Source organism: Rana temporaria, chromosome 3 (assembly GCF_905171775.1).
Source record: "Rana temporaria chromosome 3, aRanTem1.1, whole genome shotgun sequence".
In the NCBI taxonomy this organism is placed as follows: Eukaryota; Metazoa; Chordata; class Amphibia; order Anura; family Ranidae; genus Rana; species Rana temporaria.
The window spans coordinates 111,827,682-111,847,592 of record NC_053491.1 but is presented as its reverse complement, the minus strand read 5'-3'; the positions used below and the strand labels follow the sequence as shown (position 1 = coordinate 111,847,592).

General features: G+C 39.9%; 1 protein-coding gene across 1 annotated transcript in view; it reads right to left on the bottom strand.

Annotated features, from left to right (window-relative positions):
* Positions 1-2,301: 2,301 nt before the first annotated feature.
* AHCYL2 (adenosylhomocysteinase like 2) overlaps positions 2,302-19,911 on the bottom strand; it is a 104,781-nt gene continuing 87,171 nt past the window's right edge. The window contains 11 exon segments of the mRNA XM_040343245.1: positions 2,302-6,684; positions 10,166-10,286; positions 10,373-10,451; positions 12,221-12,289; positions 14,146-14,244; positions 14,863-14,957; positions 17,322-17,376; positions 17,379-17,394; positions 17,524-17,564; positions 17,566-17,613; positions 17,757-17,820. Coding sequence (XP_040199179.1) covers positions 6,678-6,684; positions 10,166-10,286; positions 10,373-10,451; positions 12,221-12,289; positions 14,146-14,244; positions 14,863-14,957; positions 17,322-17,376; positions 17,379-17,394; positions 17,524-17,564; positions 17,566-17,613; positions 17,757-17,820 — 694 coding nt within the window. The 3' untranslated portion in view covers positions 2,302-6,677.

Here is a 19,911-nt window from a genome sequence, read left to right as displayed (position 1 = left end):
ACACAGACTTTGTCGGACTCTTGATGAGAGCGGCAACGGGATATCCAAGGCCTGTGGCCTTCTGCTCCATGCTGACAGGATGGCTGCCTGTAGGATGCGAGTGTGGCTCTGGGCGTATGGTACCGCCTCGAATGTGGCCACCAGCTTGCCTAGTAACCTCATACATAGGCGAATAGTCGGTTCTTTCTTGCTTAGAACCAGTAGGATTAATTCCTTGATGGCTTTTACCTTCCTCAGAGGTAGGAACACTCCTTGTTGTTCTGTGTCTAATCTTTTTTTTTTTTTTTTTTCAAATCTAGGAAAGAAAAAACATTCTGTCCCCCTGAGTAGTATTGCAAGAAAAACTATGAGATGGAAAAGAAACAGCCTATTCCTAGGCTTGAAAACAGTCTTTCTGAAGACTGCAATATTCTTTCTGGCCACTGTGTGTCCTCGGCGCCCCGTGCTTGCCGTTCTGGTCTTTCCTCCTCAGTTCCAAAGTATTGAATGAGCTATATGGAACAAACAAGGAAGGGCCGCCCCTTCCTTAAGCCACTGACCCGCCCTTCCCCCCCAGCAATCTCAAACAGGAAATGCCCCTCCCGACAGGGGGGGGGTGGGGTTGGGAGGAAGGGACCTCTCTGCTCCAGCAAACTGCAGCCATGAGGAGGTCAGCGTTTTGCCTGCTTTGCAGGCCGTGAGGAGGAAGACTGAATGGAGCATCGCCTGGAGGCTTGCAGGTAAGCACAGCTCTCTGACACACACATATATTTTTATATAACACAGGCCCCACTCAATGCTTTTCCAACACTACAAGGGAGGTCACATCTTATGGGGAATAATACATATAGAGCCATCCTATCTTTATGATATGTGACTAGTTTGCCAGATGCAGTGCATAACTTTAGGCATGTCCCCTGTGACCCCCCAGAAAAAACCTGCTAAGAACCAAGTTCCGCAAGTTTTCCCCTCACTTACCTGCTCCATGCCGCAGGACTTTGCCAAGCAAGAGGCCCAATCTTCCCCCATCTCGGTGGGGATGTCTAGACCTTCAGGCCCTGGGTTCCTATGAAGGATCCACTGTCCTGGGCCCATATAGCACTCTGGCAACAGAAACATTAGGCACCCAAAGGTTTCTAAGTTCTGGGCCCAGGGTCCAGCTCTCTAAAAAGAAAAGCATTATGGGCTATACCCCAAGGGTTTGGGGTCCGGTTACTGACCACTTTAGCGCTGAGGCTTTTTTGGACAGAACCGGTTAGCTCACCTAATCCCAAGGATGTGGAGGCAAGCTAAACCATGACTAACACCTAAGACACTGGCGGAAAAACTGAGGTACTCCTCCTATGGGAGGGGGTTATATAGGGAGGGGCATTTCCTGTTTGAGATTGCCAGTGTCTACACCTGAAGGTACTCCATATAACCCATATAGTAATGAATGCCGCTCTGTGTCCCGTGATGTACGATAAAGAAATATAGTTTATACAATTGTGACACAAGTAATTGTGATTAAACATTAAAAGTGACCTTTTTGTTCAATCTGCAGCCACTGTAATTTTCTGAAGATGCAATGCAATATGGCTACCTGGAGGTGTTCAGAACGCCCCCAGAAACCTTTCCTGCTTGTGCGATTGGCTCACATTTTTCCAGACGTCTGCACTAAGATACTAAGTCAGATTTCAGACATCCCCTGTTACAAAAGTCATTTTTGTTGAGATATTCCCAATTGGAACACATCTAAAGGGTTGCAGGCACAGCAGCTTTCCTCAGTGTCCTGCAGTTGATAATCAAACCACCCTCATTAGACTTACTTTTCCACATGGACACAAACACACAGGGATATCTTCAGAACAAAAAGGTAGGAAACTGCAATAAAGTTTATTAAAACCCTTTACATGGATCACCCAGAGGGGAATAGTTTACAGAAGGGGAGTTACGCTTCAAAATGTATAGCTTTTTTTATTTTGGAAAGAATAGGGTTTAAACCCCTGCCAGTTTTTTGTTTTCACCATGCGTCGCTTTCGCTTCCCGTCACAGACATGACAGGAATAGGAATTCAGATTTAGCTGGAATCTGTTTCGCCACTGGAGGCTTTCCCCCACCTCTAGTTCCGATGATGGCTCTAAAAATCTTATTTTTCACCTATTTGTCACTAAAACAGAAGGAGGGGTGACAAACCGTGAACTTGACAGAGGGTCTAACCCTTAGTCACTCTCCACAACCTAAAAACAAAGTTCTCAAGACATACACCAATAGACTGCATAATATAAGTCATGCAATTTTTTATTTTTCCAGTTGCACTTAAACAATACACTTGACAACAGATTTATTTGATAGCATTTTATTCATGTTTAAGATTACAGATTTCTTATTGCTGATCTAATACAATCACTCATACGTTAAAAAATGTAAAAGACTCTTGGAGACTGCCTTTTTGAACACTGCAGTACAGGTCAATAAATACATACTGTCCAACACTTCAGCTGCTGGTGATAAAGTCTACAGTGGATTGTGCATTGCAGGCTTGACCAACAGCATTAGTTGTATACTATCAGTGAGTAATGGGTTAATTTTTCTTTTTATTTTAAACTTCTATATTTTGCTGGTATCTTATATCCAGCTAATCTGGAAGGATATCGTTCATTCCTAACTATACAAAGAAATGTAAATTACTGAAACAAGACATTGCCGATTAAGAAAAGCTGGAGCCGTTAACAGACTGCAATTTTTTTAATGAAAATTGGGAGTGTTTGTCCACAAGACAGGCTGGCTTAGGGGTTGATGAACCAGCTTATAAAATATGTGCTTGTTACATAAGGTAGTGCAAGGTGTAAACCATGTGTAAAATTGCGTAACTTTTAGCAACGAGACTTTAGTTTACCGTTAGAAAAGCAAATATTCCGACAAGGATTACGGAATTTTACACATAGTTCCTTGCCTTGCTGAAAAAACACGGCAGTGAAGCAGCTTTCCCTGGGCTGAACCAAAATTACACCAACTCGTTTTGTAAATTGTAGATTTAACGCCATTTACCGATTACCAAATCTAGATTTGGTAATGTGTAGCTTTGCATTGCCAAATGTGAGAATACACCAAAAAGTCAGGCCAGGCTGTTTAACCTGCTAGTATGAGGCCTACTTTAGGCAACAAAAGAAGTCATACACCTCAGTGATCACTCTTGGAGGTAGTTAACGGATTAAATTCATCTACAGAGTATATATGAGTGTATATATATATATATTATATATAGTCCAGAAGCTGTCTCCACTGTCAGTGTTGCTTACAAGAACTGCCGCTTACAGAATTAAGTGATCGTGAGACATGGGAGTGATCCAATGTATTGTTGGCAAATCACCTCAGTTGAAACATTGATTTCAAAAGGAAATACCAACAGGATGTCAAATCACCCACACAGTTTTGATGTTGATGTGTTTTAGAAATCCATATTTACTCTAACCTTTACCTCTGTGGTACAAGCACCAGACACAAATGCTTCTACTCTTAGCAAAAATGGCAAATTTAGAGACAGACCAAGCAGGTTTTAAATAAGAAAATAATTGCACACTTTTACAAGTTTACTATGTGCGTATATATGACAGATATACAGCCATGCTGTAAATGTTTGTGTATATACACACACACAAGCACTGAGCACAGTTCAAGATACAGTGGTTATTTAGCAGCAGTAGCAGTATACCGCAATATGCAGTAAAAAAAAAAAAAAAAAATAAAAAAAAAAAAAATGCTTGATCTGTATACAGAAAATCAAAAGTAGTCAGAAAACAGAAGTAATCAAGATCAAATATATGTATTTAAATGTTTTGCGACAAAAAACAAATAAAAATCAAAAAGGTTAAAATATAAGTTAATTTTTTCAACGTTTAGGGAAAACTCTAGATTTTTAGTCTAAAGGCCATAGACTGGTTTTCTTTTCATTCAGCTTAACGAAAAAAAAAATAAAAAAAGAAAGAGAAAGAAAAGAATCCACCATCCCCCACAAAGAGGCGGATGGGTAGATTCTCTCAGGACATTGTATTCCGACTCCTGCACCTGCACTGTCAGAATACAATGATCAGCAGCTAAAGCCATTGATCAACAAATGTCTTCCAGCATGTCCCTTTAACAAAAGCCAATCAATTGATTGTTATCTGTCCAGAGGGGACAGCCAAATATTGATCAAATAGGCCACATTTTATTCAGTCATGGCCAGCTTAAAGTGAAATGGCTATTAAAAGAGCGAGCTGTCTACTGGATCTTGCACTGGTGGCTCCTGGAGAAGGTATTTGGGATTCACAGCTTAATGAGGGAATGTAAATAGCCTATGGGCATGAGCCAGGGGACTGTGGGTACAGAAAAAAACCTATAGGCTCTTTGAAGCATCTGTTTCTAGAGACTTTAAAAAAAGCATGTCAATGATGGTGCACTAATGCAAAATCATTGTCCCCGAAATTAAGTTTTGAAGTATCAATATACACTGAGTAACACACAGTGACACTGCTTTACTGACTGGTGTGCACTCCTATATTTTGCATGTTAGTGCATGCAACATTAACAAGCAATGACAGACATAAAAACAGTAGCAAACTGGACAATGAAGCATTTCAAATCAGAAAAGCCATGGCACAGAAAAAAAAAACAAAAAAAAAAAAACGTTTTGCCCATGGAAACACTGGAGTCCTCCTTTTTTGCTTTCATAGAAAACTTATAAAGAGTAAATTAAGAAAACGCCTGTGTGCATGAGCCCAAACAACTCTGATTTAATGCACAAAATCAGTGGGATGTAAACGGCTTCTTGCTAATTACCAGAAGCTTGGGATTAAACACTGCCATGCTGTATACAGAAGTGACTGGACAGATTAGCATGTAAATGTACCGTAGCTTTATGTACTCGTACCACAATACACTGGTGCTCAGTTTTCTTTTCAATTACAGCAGCATGTAGTTTGTACTTCTGTTAACCTACTTTAAAAGCCTAATACAGTTATTTTACATGGCAGCAATAGAATTAACAGGTTTGCTCTGTTGTAGAGTTCAAGTACCAGACTAAACAATGAATCAATGAGAGGAAAAAATAAATAAAAAATGTGTCCTTCATGCCCAACTAAAAAAGGTCTTAACTATGCCTTTCAAACTTTTATACAATTCATTTTATTCCCAGGTGACATGGACACAAGCGCCTAAAGCCTCATGCATGCTGTGCATCTAGCCTCCATGCATAACATGCCAGCACTTGGGTGCATGTGAAAAGCACCATCCAGCCTCACTCCCAGGCAGGCTACAAAATTCAGAGGCCGAAAGCTGCTGCAGCTGGGCAGTGTACATGGTGGTACTAATGTTTAGGGGCAGAAAGCATGCAGGGATGATTGCTTGGAATGCAAGCAGTCTGTGCTCCTAGCATTCTTCCCTGGGAGCATACGGCTGTTGCTGTAGCAACTTGGATCATGCTCTGCTGTTTTTTTTGCCTTTCTCTGGATCAAATGTGGGTATAGAATTGGGTATATGGGATTGTACAGTTTTTATTTTTTTTATGGTTGAACAGGATGGACTTGTGTCTTTTTACAACCTGACCAACTATAACTGTGCAACCGCCCCTAAGCATTTGTACCACTCAGTAAAGCAACCAGCCACAGCAAGGCTGGATGGTGCATCTGTACCCAATACCCACACCTGAATGCCAAAGTCTCTTAAACACCCAGCGTGCATGAGGTCTTAGGATCTTTTCTGCATCCATAAGCAACAGATACCTTACGGAGTCTTAAAAAGGCATCAGTTGACACCAAACTTACACAATGCAATGATTCATGCATTATCAAACATATTAGAAAACTGTTGTTTTACAGCACCAATTTGCAGGACATTTTATTCTATATGTATCATTGCACTTAAAGGTTTCAGATTTTCTGTACACTAAAAAGTGGCACTTCTGGGCAGCACCCAGTACAATGGAGCAGCATGTTTGATATAAAACCTCTCATTGATTAATCCTTATTAATGGAATACAAGCCAAAAACCTTTGTTTGGGGGGGGGATGTGCAGATAATGCAGTGGGTCTACAGAGACAAACCAGCTTTTGGATGACTATTTTAGATAGCTGCTAGCAGCAAGCACAGTTTAGTGAACGGCTATTTAGTGTCCTATTGTTTTGGAGTTATTACAGCAGCAGATTAATAGGATCATCATTCTTTGACAAGAGGGGATAAACAAACTAATCACTATTGAAAACCACAATAAAATAGATTTAGGTCACTTTTACATGTTTCATTAAGACATCCACGCTTTGCATCCTTCAGGTAAATCAATATTAAAAGAAATAAAAATGCAAGTTAATGCAAAATAAATTCATTTTAAATTCAGATTTCATGCTAGTTAACTTGTTCCCCTTCCCTCGTGCTGCTGGGATAAGCAGTGTTAAGAGATTGCTATAAGCCTGTAAGTACAGCATGATGGGGGGTAACTGCTACAGTCTTACAGGCACAGCTCCCCCCATAACCCAGCAAACTGTGGGCTAGCACAGAGAGCAGGTAAAGTCTATTCTAGGCGGCTTTTCTGTAATAAATAAAATGTTTACTAATATGGCAGATAGTCCAGTTCTTGACATAAGAGCTGGCTGTACAGTGGCTGTGAAAAGCTTTATTTTCTTATTTTTTATTCCAGATTTCCCCATTTTCCAATAGCTCCTTGATTGCAGAATTCACGTGATCTCAATACCTAAGAGAGGAAAAAAAAAAAATGTGAGATAAAAGGGGAAATGCACTTTTAATGGAGTTTTATCAGGTGAGCGCCAATATCCACCCTCATTCCGTGTGTCTTTGACAACTCTTCACTGGATGGTCTGCTCAACATAGCAATGCTCATTAAATCTTCACTGTTGGAGCCGCCTTCTGTGCACGAGTGCCTCAGTCTCCATTAGTTCTAATAAACTCCTCAAAGATCTGAATGGTGCTTGCGGCGCACAATGGAGGAGACAGGCCAGATATTAAAATTATTTAAGAAAAAAAAAAAAGACTTTGTGGAGCTAGGACAGGTAAGGGAACACCGATTAGGAAAAGGGGTATCAGAGTCCACCAAGTGTTACAGCATAAGGCTAAACTGCAGCAGATGTTAGGTTTACTAGACTGCGAAGGTACTTGGCCCCATCTTCACAATACAATATTTTACAACTCCAAAGATTAGCTGCTCAGAGCTAAAAGCCCCCAACAGGTCCCAGAGCAGTAATGGCATGCAGTAATCGCACGGGCATTTTCAAGATAGCAGAGCAGGTAACAAAATACCCCGACATTGAGGTCACTTGGAACAGTTAGGTTCCAAGTCACTTGGGGCGTCACGTGGAACAGTTAATGTACTTATTTCAATGCCATAGTCTTTGTGCATCCGCTATTTTAAGCAAGTAATGACTCCTAGCTGCGTGATCACCTTCATTCACGCACGTATTATGGATGGCTGTACATCCTGGGCACCAGAAACATGTTTATGCTGCACAGGAAAATTTGCCCATGTGCATGAAGCCTTATCATTAAGGCCAGATTCACACTTGTGCGGTGCAAATTCCAGCTCTGTTATCTCTGCAAAGAGATGAGAGCCGTTCAGCAGATCATCTCTGTTTTAGCTGTGAATTTGGGGACCTGGGGGAGGGTAGGGGGGGAAGTGTATTGAGGAGAAAGAAATCCTGATGAGAAATGAACACATCTGCGAATCAGATGCGTGCCCATAGAAGATAGTGGGCCCGGATTCGCACCGCAATGCCTAGAAAACGCACACTTTTTGGGCAATGCGCAGTGCGAATGCATCGCACATATGTGAACCAACCTCATTAAAATCAATGTATTTATAATGTAATGCGAATTGGATGCGGTTTAGCCACTTCCATACCGGGCCTATTTTGGCACCCCTCTCCTACATGCAAAAATCGTTTTTTTTTTTGCTAGAAAATTACTCAGAACCCCCAAACACTAAATATGTTTTTTTAGCAGACACCCTAGGGAATAAAATGGCGGTCATTGCAACTTTATCTCACACGGTATTGGCGCAATCATTTTTCAAACGCCTTTTTTGTTAGGGGGGAATGGTTTCATGAATTAAAAAAACAAAACAGTAAAGTTAGCCCAATTTTTTTGTATAATGTGAAAGATGAAGTTACGCCGAGTAAATAGATACCAAACATGTCACGCTTTAAAATTGCGCACACTCATGGAATGGCGCCAAACTTCAGCACTTTAAAATCTCCATTGGCATCGCTTAATTTTTTTTTTTTTTTTACAGGTCACCAGTTTAGAGTTACAGAGGAGGTCTAGTGCTAGAATTGTTGCTGGCGCTCTAACGCATGCGGCGAATCCTCACATGTGTAGTTTGAACGCCGTTTACATATGTGGGCGGGACTTGCGTGTGTGTTCGCTTCTGAGCGCGAGCTACTAAGGATAGGGGCGTTTAAAAAAAAATATATATATACCGTATTTATCGGTGTATAACATGCACCCCAACTTAAAGAGTGAAGATTCAGGAAAAAAAACTTTTCACAGCCCCCTGCGTATAACAGGCAGGCACAGTTTACCCTCTATTTTCAGGGTAAAAAAGTAAGTGTTATACGCCAATAAATACAGTATTTTATATTTTACTTCATTTTATTTTTACACTTTTTTATATTTTAAATTTTTTCATCACTTTTATCCCTATTACAAGGAATGTAAACATCCCTTGTAAAAAGAATGGTCCTAGACAGGTGTTCTTTATTGAGAGATGCGGGGTCAATGAGAGATGCGGGGTCAATAAGACCCCACATCTCTCCTCCAGGCTGGAAAGCATGAGATTGTGAAAAAAAAAAAAAATCACGGATCTCATGCTTTTAGCCGCGATTGCGGCTTTTTTTACATTCCGGTACCCAGGCATGACGTCATATCATCGCGCCAGGGCCACCGAGGATCATAGAGATGACTGGTGACCATACGGTCACCAGTCATCTCTATGCCTCTCATCCGGCGCTGGCAGATTGTTTCTCCGGGTCTCCGATGGCAAGGGAGAGCCTGGAGAGCCCAGAGAAGCACCGGATGGTGGCGGGAGGGGGGAACATACCCTCCCGCCGCCTATAAGAACGATCAAGCAGCGGAACTGCCGCTATGACCGTTCTTATGGTGCACAGAATCTCCGGCTGAAGAGATGGATATATCTGAATGATGCCTGTAGCTGCAGGCATCTTTCAGATATCCCCACTGAAAGTCCAAGACGTCATATGACGTCCTTGGGCGGGAAGAGGTTAAGCCGCACTCAATTCGCATAGGTGTGAACCTGGCCTTAACCCATGAAAATCTCGCATATGCCAAGAGTGTTCATACAAAGCCACGAAAGCATTAATTTTGTGTAGCGTGAAAAATACTTTGTTGAGCCTGCCTTCAGCTGTCCGAGACTAGCTAGTGTCCTCTATGGAGCATAATCATATTTTAGTACCCTCCTAAGCTTTTAATTTCCTCCCTTTTCTCATCTGTTCAGCCCACAAAACTAGAGTCACAATGAGTGGTAAATGACACTTCCCTCCCCCACCAATTCCTCCTACTGCTAAACACTATGGGGGTGGGATTTAGCATGCTAATTAGATTCACCAAGATATTTCTGTAATGACTTTTGAATAATTCAATAAAATTCTTTATAGAACAAAAACGTAAAAAAAAGCTTTGGATATAGACATCTGAACAAAGTGCAAGCTAGAGATAAATTGTTTGACTGCCTACACCACATAAAACCACCAAAAAAACATTTGATGTTCAATAAAGATTTATAGAAAGCTGTAAAACAGTTTTGATATTTATAATCAAATTTGAATTGTTCTTCTGAAATTACGTGTTTTTTTTTTTTAAGTCATGTGACTGGCATTGCACCAATCAGGGCTGGCCAGAAAGACCCTCACTGCAGAGAATACATTAGCAGAGTAATAGAAGCCTCTCCCAAAGATCCTTCCTTGCAGATGCCAAAGACAACCAAACAGCACCAGGGATATGATAGATGATTTAGAAAAAAAATACAGTGCCATGATATATATTGATTAGCATATTGCAGTGAATATGGCATCTTCTTAGAAAACAGTCATACAATACTTTAACAAGATTTTACATTTTAGTAAAAAGGAGGCTCATCAACACCAAAGCACATCAGCTGTTCAACATGTTATATTTAAGCTTTGATGTAAACACTCAGTACATACCTGTAGTAATTTGGTTTAAAAGGTCCATTCTTGTTCAGACCCAGGTACTTGGCCTGCTCATCTGATAGCTCAGTAAGGTGGGCATCAAAAGTGGGAAGATGAAGGCTGGCCACATATTCATCTACAGAACAGAGATTTCATTAATTTAGAAAAAAACACATACATAAAAATTCAAAATTTTAATTAACATTTTAGCAAGACACTTACCCATCTTCTTAGGCAACAGGTAGACATCCTGTTTATAGCGACCCTCAGGGGCATTGTAGAGTTCAATTAGAGCCAGTGCCTGAGAAAAAGACCGATATATTTTATGCACCTTTACACAGCCAACTCATTGTACAGCACCTAACAAAATGGCATCAAAATCAGGCCCTACAAAAGAGCAGCTTACAAACATCTACCCCTGTCATTCAAGCCTGGGCATTCATACACTTGGGCTGGACATGTCAGATGTCAGCTTGCCTACAAGCATGTTTATGGATTGTGGGAAGCAGCAAGAGCACCCATCGTAAACTCATGCACTCACAAGCAAAAAATGAGTGCAACAGTGAACCCGTATATAGATTTATAATAACTGGTGGCATAAGGCAGGGTTTCAACTCAATGTGACTATTGCATGACATCTCCCTAAACCCTTCTATAAATCGCTTTATAGCAGTAAATAGAAGCGACTGGAGTGGTCACCCATCCGTCCAATTATATATTTTTTTTAATGCACAAGAAGAGAAGGACTGGTTCCCAATTCTTCTCCCCGTTATCTCGCCAGTCTTGGTTTCTTTACAGGAGAAAAACATGGACAGCATTATATCATTTGAGGAACTTAAGCTGCAGCTTTTTTTTTTTGTTGGTTAAAACTCATCTTGCATTGTTACATAGCAGATAAGGTTGAAAAAAGACACAAGTCCAACCTGTGTGTGATTATATATGTCAGTATTGCCTTGTATATCCCTTTATGTTGTGGTCTTCAGCTTTCCGTGACATTTATATAGTTTTTTTGGACATTTATACAGTTTTATTGGACCAAGCTGGTCCAAACTTTTACTTGATTGAAAGATGCAGTGGCTATTTGCTGTGTATAAATCGTATGTCGCTTTAGCAACATACAGTAAAGAGCACTGTGCCCTGGCAAAGGTACGGGAACTTCCTGTCCTGCTTCTGAAACAAAGCCAAGCTGGGCGCTGCTCTGCAATTCACAGGAAGCTTTGTATTTTCTGAATGAATACAAGGCTTCCTCTGGCTGAGGCGGAGATCGTAACGTTTTACGCCGGCTTCTCCCCCTCAGTAAAACAGAGGAAGCTTTATATTCATTCAGAAAATACCAAGCTTCCTGTGAATGGCTGAGCAGTGCTCAGCCTGACTTAAGTTTTGATTCGAGAGCAGCGGGATGTTAAGATCCCTTCCAATGGTCAGAACACAGCACTGTATACTAAAGCGACATACAATTTAGGCAGCGTACACAGCCACTGCAACTATGTGAAGTAAAAATAGTACATTTGGACCAACTTGGTTCAAACTATTTACACTTCACAAAAAACTGGAGATCAGCTTTTTTTTTTTTTTTTTAAACACAATTGCACCAAACATTTTATAACTGCCACAAACATGCTAAAAGAGGCAATAATATTTGCTTGAAAAATGTAACTGTCTATGCATACACAAATAGTGTGAAATCGCAAAATGTATTTCACCATTTACATTGAAAAAAAGGAAATGGCTGCATAGTAAGCAGCCAAATCATTTTAAACTCCACCCTTTCTTAAACCAATAGCCCATGAACATCTAATTACAGAATTGTTTAGAGTCCCGTGAATGTATCAGTAAGTTCAAATATTCATATATAGTGGACTAGATCCTGAAAACGAAGGCAAAAAAAGGGAGCAGAGGGGAAGACTGCATATATCAAATACGTCGGCCATGTTGGGCCTGGCTGCCAAGGCATTTTCTTTTTACAAACTGTGGCATGAGGAATGTTAAACATAAAAAACTGGTTTACATGAAGACTTTGTACACATCTACAAACCAATGTATGCATACGTTTCTGAAAAAGATACCCACCTGTGTGGTCGCCGTAATAGACAGAACAAATGTTGGGACAGTGGAACAGCTCAGATTGAGGAGGCGTCCCTGTAACAATTTAGTAGACACCATAAGATTGATTACATTTAACATATATTAACAAAATAGTCTGGCACATTCAAATATATATGGTGGGTTTCCAATCAAAATAATGAAAGTAGATATTAACCTCCCTGGCGGTATGATTATTTCAGATTTTAGGTGCTGAAAGCGGTACCATTATATTGCATGGAAATTTGGCGTTTTACATTGTAGGCCTGTAATTCTTAGGAATAACTCAATTAAATCTGTCCAAACAAGAATCTAGTAGACATCCCGGGTATGATGAAGTTTAAAAAACAAAATCATAAATATTCTAACAATAAATCACAAATATAATAAAAATTATTCAATAATGTAATCAAATCAAAAACACTGACATTTTCTCAGTTGCAGAATTGTCACGGTCATTACTTTTATTTTTTGATGACGAATTTGCCCACAAATCGCTATCGCACAATTCTGCAAGTGATTATAATTTAATATCGCTGTTTTCTAGCTGGTCTAAAACCACTTTTGACATAAAAGGGACACTTTTTGGTTGCTATGGACAATCTACAGTTTCCAGGCAGAAAACCGTTTTTATTATATAAAAAGTACATGCAGAACACTGGGCAGACCACTAGGTACAAAGGGTGTGTGTATTTTTTCATACAGTACTGTAATCTATAAGATTACTCTATGTAATGTGTTTATTTACTGAATTTGGCGCCGATCTCCGCCCCCGTGCGTCATAACGTTGCAGGGAACGGAGCTCAGCAGCACACAGGCACTGTGTGAATCGAGCGAGGACATCACTCGATAACACAGTGGAGAGGCATCGCAGGATCCAGGGACAAGGTAAGTAATTCCCTGCCTGTGGATGCTGCAAGGCGATCCCGAGTTTGGCTCGGAGTTACCGCTTTTGGTTCTGAAATTTCACCCCGAGCCAGACTCGGGAATACCGCCAGGGGGGTACACCACAAAAGTGGCATAGGATGTTGACACCCACAGGGATCCATGGCACGGAGGACCAGACGACCAGATGTCCCAGTGTAATCTATAGAAGTCCGGCCTTGTTGCTTTGTGTACCAAGTGCCTTTTGTATGACCTCAGAAAACAGTGGTTATAATACAATGAATGTTGTTCCTATTTTTATCTTGTTTGTAGTGCTAGATATTAAAAAATAAAACAAAAGAACCTATAGCTCATTAAATATCTCCACTGTGGTCTAAAAATACCAGAAATCACAGAAATTATCACTTTTGGGGGGAGTTTTAAGTTGCCTTGGTTCTCAGATTTCACAAAACATGATAAACTGGCTATTTGTTAACCATGACTAAAATTACACTGGTTTAACCAGAGAAATCTCCCCGTCCCATTTGGTTTTTCACAGACTGGTTTATTTTTGCCATATTAAAAAGATGAAGCACACTTGGGATTATTTTCAGAGGCATTCTATTTCTCAAAATCGAGAGCACATGGGTAATCATCAATGCTATTCACAATAAGCAAAGGATAAAACTAAAAGAAACCAGAGAACTTTTAGTGAAAGCTAAACTGTATGTCAAAATGAATAGCGGATCCAGACATATAGGCAGTTAAAGTTGTATGTAAATTGACTTAAGTCAAGCTTTGCCCCCCCCCCCCCCCCCCCCATTTCCAAACTCTTCACCACAACAAAAGGACCAACAGGAAGCTTTGGCAGGTAGAACACAAGGGACAAAGTCTTTTACAGGAGATGTTGCTATTTGCATATAAATGTAACTGTTAATATCTCTTGATCATCTGATGGTTTGGCATATATTTGTACTAGAGAATGTATGCATGTACACATCAAGTTGATCTCTAGAGGAATATATTAGCAGCAAATGTGTGCTTCATACCTCTGCCAAAAGAACAATCCTTTTGCCATCAGGAAAAATAACATGATCGACTTGAGACCTAACTCGCTCCCACGTCAACTCAGGAGTGCGTAGGCTGGCCTAGAGAAAGAAAAAAATTAGTTATCAAGTGTACTGCGGAATACCAGGGTAGAATATTCTGTACAAAAGGCGTTTAGATACAGTAAACAGATGCAGTCAGCGATTACAAAAAATACATTTTACACCAAAAATTTTAGTTAAACATTTGATATTTTTTTTTACTTTTGTTAAATGTGGGTTTAAGGCTGCATTCACACCTGAGCGTTTTGTCGCCTGAAGCGCGACGCCCCAAAACACTAGAGGGGATAAAATACATTATTCTCTATGGAGATGGTTCACATCTCCACTACAAAACGCCTGACGCTTGAAGCCCAAACAAGTTATGGACCCTTTTTTGTCGCTCGAATTTGGGCGTTTTACATTGGTGACCCTAGACCTGTAAAAAAAAAAAATCGACAAGACCAGTGCCATATTGCCTACAGAAAATAATGTCCAACACATCACTGTTTGCTGCCCCTGTACAAAAAAATCTTTGACAAGTTGTCAAAAATGCAAGAAAGAACTAAACATCTTCGTCCCATCTGCCAGGTATCTAACTGAAAAAAAATAATAAAAATTGATGGCGTTTGTGCACATATTAGGCATGGTTTCTCTAATACAATAATGAGTCCTACTTACCACATCTATTTCAGTGTTGGAATGTCCCATATTGCAGACAATGCAGCCATTCTTCATACGATCAAGGTGCTCTCTGGTCACCACATTCTTATTGCCTAAACAGGTTACAGACTTATAATATGAACATTGCCATAGGCTAAATATTTTAAAGTACTGCTTAAAACATTCAAAATGATATCAATTTGCTTCCACAGTCACAAATAAAAGTGCAAACTATCTTATTTACCAGGCAAATAGCTGCATAGAGAAGCACCCTGTGTTGCCACTAGAGCTCCTCGAAGATTCTATATAAGTAGACTTAGGCTGGCCATACATTACACAATTTTCTAGTACAATTTTCCTTTAGTTACCAAATCCATATAATATGAGGTCAAACTCTTTCAATTTGTATGCAAGAGCTGGCATCTCCATAGAGCTAGACACGCCCCTTGTGTAACAGCTAGGGCCGAAACAACCAATTGATTAATCGTCAACCAATCGATTATGAAATTAATCAATTACAATTTTCATAATAGATTAATCGGCCAACAACATAATAAGGTTAAAAAAACTAAAATTAGCCCTTTATAGTACAAAAAAAGCTAATCGCTACTGTAAATATTACTTTCACAGTAAAAAAAAAAAATGAACCCCTAAGAGCTGTTCACATTGGGGCGGCACGACTTCGGAGGCGACTCGGCAAGGCGTCCTGAAGACGACTTCAGAGGCGACTTGCAAAATGACTTCTGTATAGAAGTCAATGCAAGTCGCCCCGAGTCGCCCCCAAAGTCGTACAAGAACCTTTTTTTAAGTCGGAGCGACTTGCGTCGCTCCTATTAGAATGGGACGCAACTTGTCAGGCGGCTGAGTCGCCTGACGAGTCGCCCCAGTGTGAACCGGCTCTTACAGTAGCGATTATTCTCTTTTTTTTGTACTTATTTGTTTTTTTTAACCCCATTATGTTACTAAACATCTCAGGCCTGGGGTCACATCTGTTTTTTGGTGCTTTTTGCAGAAACACACTACAGTTCATTTACATGTTTTCCTATGGGACACATTCACATCCATGATTTTTTTTCAGCTGCTGCACATTTGGAAAGGGCAAGGACTTTTAACGCAAAACGGTGCAAATTGTTTTTTTTTTTTGGTTTAATATACTTCAATGGAGAAGCTGCAGAAACGCATTTAATGTGTTTTTGCTGCAATTTGTGTTTTGTAATCTGCCCAACAAATTGGTCCAAAAAAATATAAAAATTTGATTTTCTTTTAAGGCGATTAATCGAAACAATTGGCCAACTAATCGATGATGAAAATAATCGTTGGTTGCATCCCTAGTAAGAGAACCTTGGCCTGGTGATAGAGCTTAAAAAAAAAAAAAAAAAAAAAAAAAGCACTGCATTGGGGGACAGGAGGTTTTGGTTCTATGACCAAAATACTATTTTTGGGGTGGGTTTTAACACAAGGGTACATTGGGGTGATGGCAAGTGCTTTAATCATTAAAAGTGACAGATAATACCTTCTATACAGCCCGAGTTTTAGTCAGATTTATTTTATAGAAAATTTAGCAATGAAAAAAAAAAGAAAATGTCTTAGCACAGGGTCCTAGCTGTTACCCAGAACAAAACTGGGGGTAAAGGGGGATGCTGATGCTTCAAGAAATGCATCAAGGTTGGGAAAAAAAGAAAAAAAAGAAGGTTCCCCCTAAAGGCTCGTACACACGATCGGATTATTACATACTTGGGCGGGAAGTGGTTAAGACTATGCTGGTTAGGTGCTAAAATGAATGCTCAAACAGCAAGGTGTGCCAAATTAAAGTGTAGCAGTAAAGTCAAAGGGGAATTTATTTAAAACAGCCAAATGGCTCCTCACATGAAATTGAAGATAAAAGAGCATTGTGAGAAAAAAGTCTTTATACACTGTAGGTGCTTTGTGGTGTATCGATGTGGTCGCCACAGCATCGACAGGGTAGATGTCTCAGATGGCCAGATCTCGGCCTCGCAGTGTGTAGAACCAGCGTGGAACACACTCCGAGCTGAACCGGACGCGACGTCAAGACATGTCAGGTTCTCTGATCAGATTCTATGAGAAAGGATGAATCTGACCAGAGAACTCGACGTCACCTACAGTGACTAAAAACTTCTCACAATGCTCTTTTATCTTCAATTTCATGCGAGTAGCCATTTGGCTGTTTTTGAATAAATTCCCCTTTGACTTTACTGCTACCCTTAGTTTGCCACACCTTGATGTTTTATTTGTTCCGGAGAATTGCTTCTCTCAGCTCAGGGGAGCTGCCACAAGTAGTGTTCTCTCATACTCCAAGGACATTATGAATTTGTTCAGGTTATCTTAGACTTTGTTCTTGATTGACCTCAGCTTGTTATTGCCAATTTTCTTGCACCTTTTTTTTCTTTTTGCAAAAATGAAAGTTAAATGGTTAAAACAGAAGTTTGTTATTCAATAAAGATATAGGGCCAAGTTACCTGTGCAAGTGATGACAATGTCCACCTGTCTGATGACCTCATTTAGCTTCATCAAGCCCTGAAGCCATCCATACTAGGAAACACAACATAAAAGGTTTGAACAGCTATGCTTATGCTACATGACATACCTAAATATTGTACTATATATATTCCCCCCCCCCCCCCATAAGAATTCTGAAAACAGAGGAAACATATTGCTTACCAGGCTTGAAGAGCACAGATCGGATCAATTTCTGTCACATAGAACAATGGAGCCCATAGCCTTAAGGGCTGCACAACATCCCTTACCCACCTAAAAGGACAAAATTGTGAAAAGAATTACGTATTGGTTAACACGCTGAATTGTTAAAGCAGATTATTATATACACATGTATGCTCTGCTCATATACTCAGCTGGTTTACTAAAATACAGTGTAAATGCCAAGTGACACTCACCTCGCCATATCCACACACCACAACCTGCTTCCCTCCAAACATCATGTCTGTAGTCCGTTTAAGACTGCAAAAACAAAATTCAACAATACATTTTTCTTCATGTTATTCACACATAAGAAAGTCTACATATAGAATTGACTGATATATGGGCCACAAAAGGATTAAAGGGTCACCAAGGATCATAGAACAAACAAAAACAAAAAAAAAACAAAGACCCACAACATAAAAAGCAGAATACAGCATCCACAAGCATGTGTGTAGAAACGATGTATAAATCTAAACGCATCACAAAGCTGTTAGCGTTGCAAGACTTATTTATATACAGGATCTCACAAAAGTGAGTACACCACTCACATTTTTGTAAATATATCATATCTTCATGTGACAACACTGAAGAAATGACACTTTGCTACAATGTAAAGTAGTGAGTGTACAGCTTGTATAACAGTGTAAATTTGCTGTCCCCTCAAAATAACTCACACAGCCATTAATGTGTAAAACACTCAACAAAAGCGAATACACCCCTAAGTGGGTCCAATTAGCCATTTTCCCTCCCTGGTGTCTTGCGACTCCTTAGTGTTAAGGTCTCAGGTGTGTTAAATTTGGCGTTATCGCTCCCTCTCTTATATTGGTCACTGGAAGTTCAACATGGCACCTCATGGCAAAGAACTGAGGATCTGAAGAAAAATTAAAAAATAAATTTTTGCTCTACATAAAGATGGCCTAAGCTATAAGAAGTTTGCCAAAACCCTGAAACGGAGCTGCAGCACGGTAGCCAAGACCATACAGTTTAACAGGACAGGTTTTGGACAGGACTCTGAACAATGCTTTATATGCAAGTCCAGGTGTCAACTGCAGTAATGGTGAGATCTCTTAAAAAGGAAAAATTTGACAAGCCTTCAGTGTAAAACCACCAAGACCTGTGAATTTTGAGAAAATGTTTTTAACTGCACTAAAGTAGACTTCTGCAATAAGGAGAAAATGTCTCTTATTTGGGCATAAGAGCTGCAGACAAATAAAAACAAACAATTTGAAAGTCTTTCTTCAGAGATGGCAAGGAAACCACATCTGATAACAGACCCCAAAGAAGGATCCCAATTCCTCTAGAAAAGTACAACCCATCTGTTGGATTTACGGGGAAAACAAATGTTAATGAACCCTGGTTCAGAGGTATTCCCTTGCAGTGGTCATCAGCCCTGTCCTCCGGGCCCACCAACAGGCCAGGTTTTCAAGATAACTGAAATACATCACAGGTGATATAATTTGCTGCTCAGTGATTGCAGTCTTCTAGTTTGCATCTTCCCAAGGGAATACATAAAACCTGGCCTGGCCCTGAGGACATGGTTGAGGACCACTGCCTTAAGGACAAGTTGACCTTTTGTAACATGAATATTCATTGTAACACGTTACAATTGCACCAGGTCTTATCCCCCACTCGCTGCCACTATCTGAATAAGACGCGCCCTGTGCAGGACTCCGCCTACCTGGCCACGTCATCTATTCACAGATATGGAAAATTACAAGTCCTGGCAGCATTTGCAGCCATCGTCCTGTAGTTCTCAAAGAACCAACGGCTGTTGACATGGGGAAAAAAAAATCTTTCAAATGAACAAAAAAAACAGAGCTGAAGAAAACACATCCACTCTCTAGAGGACCCTAGCCAAACACACAAACTAGTGGTGAGCAGAGCTATCCTGTGTTGGCTAACATTTTCTCCTTGTTATTCATGTTAGTTTCTCCTGTAGGCAGCAGAAAAACCCAAGGGTTTCAAATTTGTGTCACCAAATTTAATCTAATATTTCATCTTTTATAACTGTATACAGTCCATAGGTATAAAAATTAGGCATGATTGCAGTTGTACATGAACAGTAATTTTGCAATGTTTCAATCTATAAAAAAATTAAAATTAAATACATTTAAAAATAAACTTTTGGTCCTTTATGAAAAGTTATCTGTATAAGTTTTAAAAACAAAAAGAACATTGTGCAGGGGATGATGGAAAAAAAAAAAAAAACACACACACACACACACACACACACACACACACACACACACACACACAAACACGAATAAGGTTACCATGCCTCCAAAAGTATTTTTTTTTTTTTATACCAGTTACTCATTAATCTAGCTTTAGTGATAATTACTTTACAAT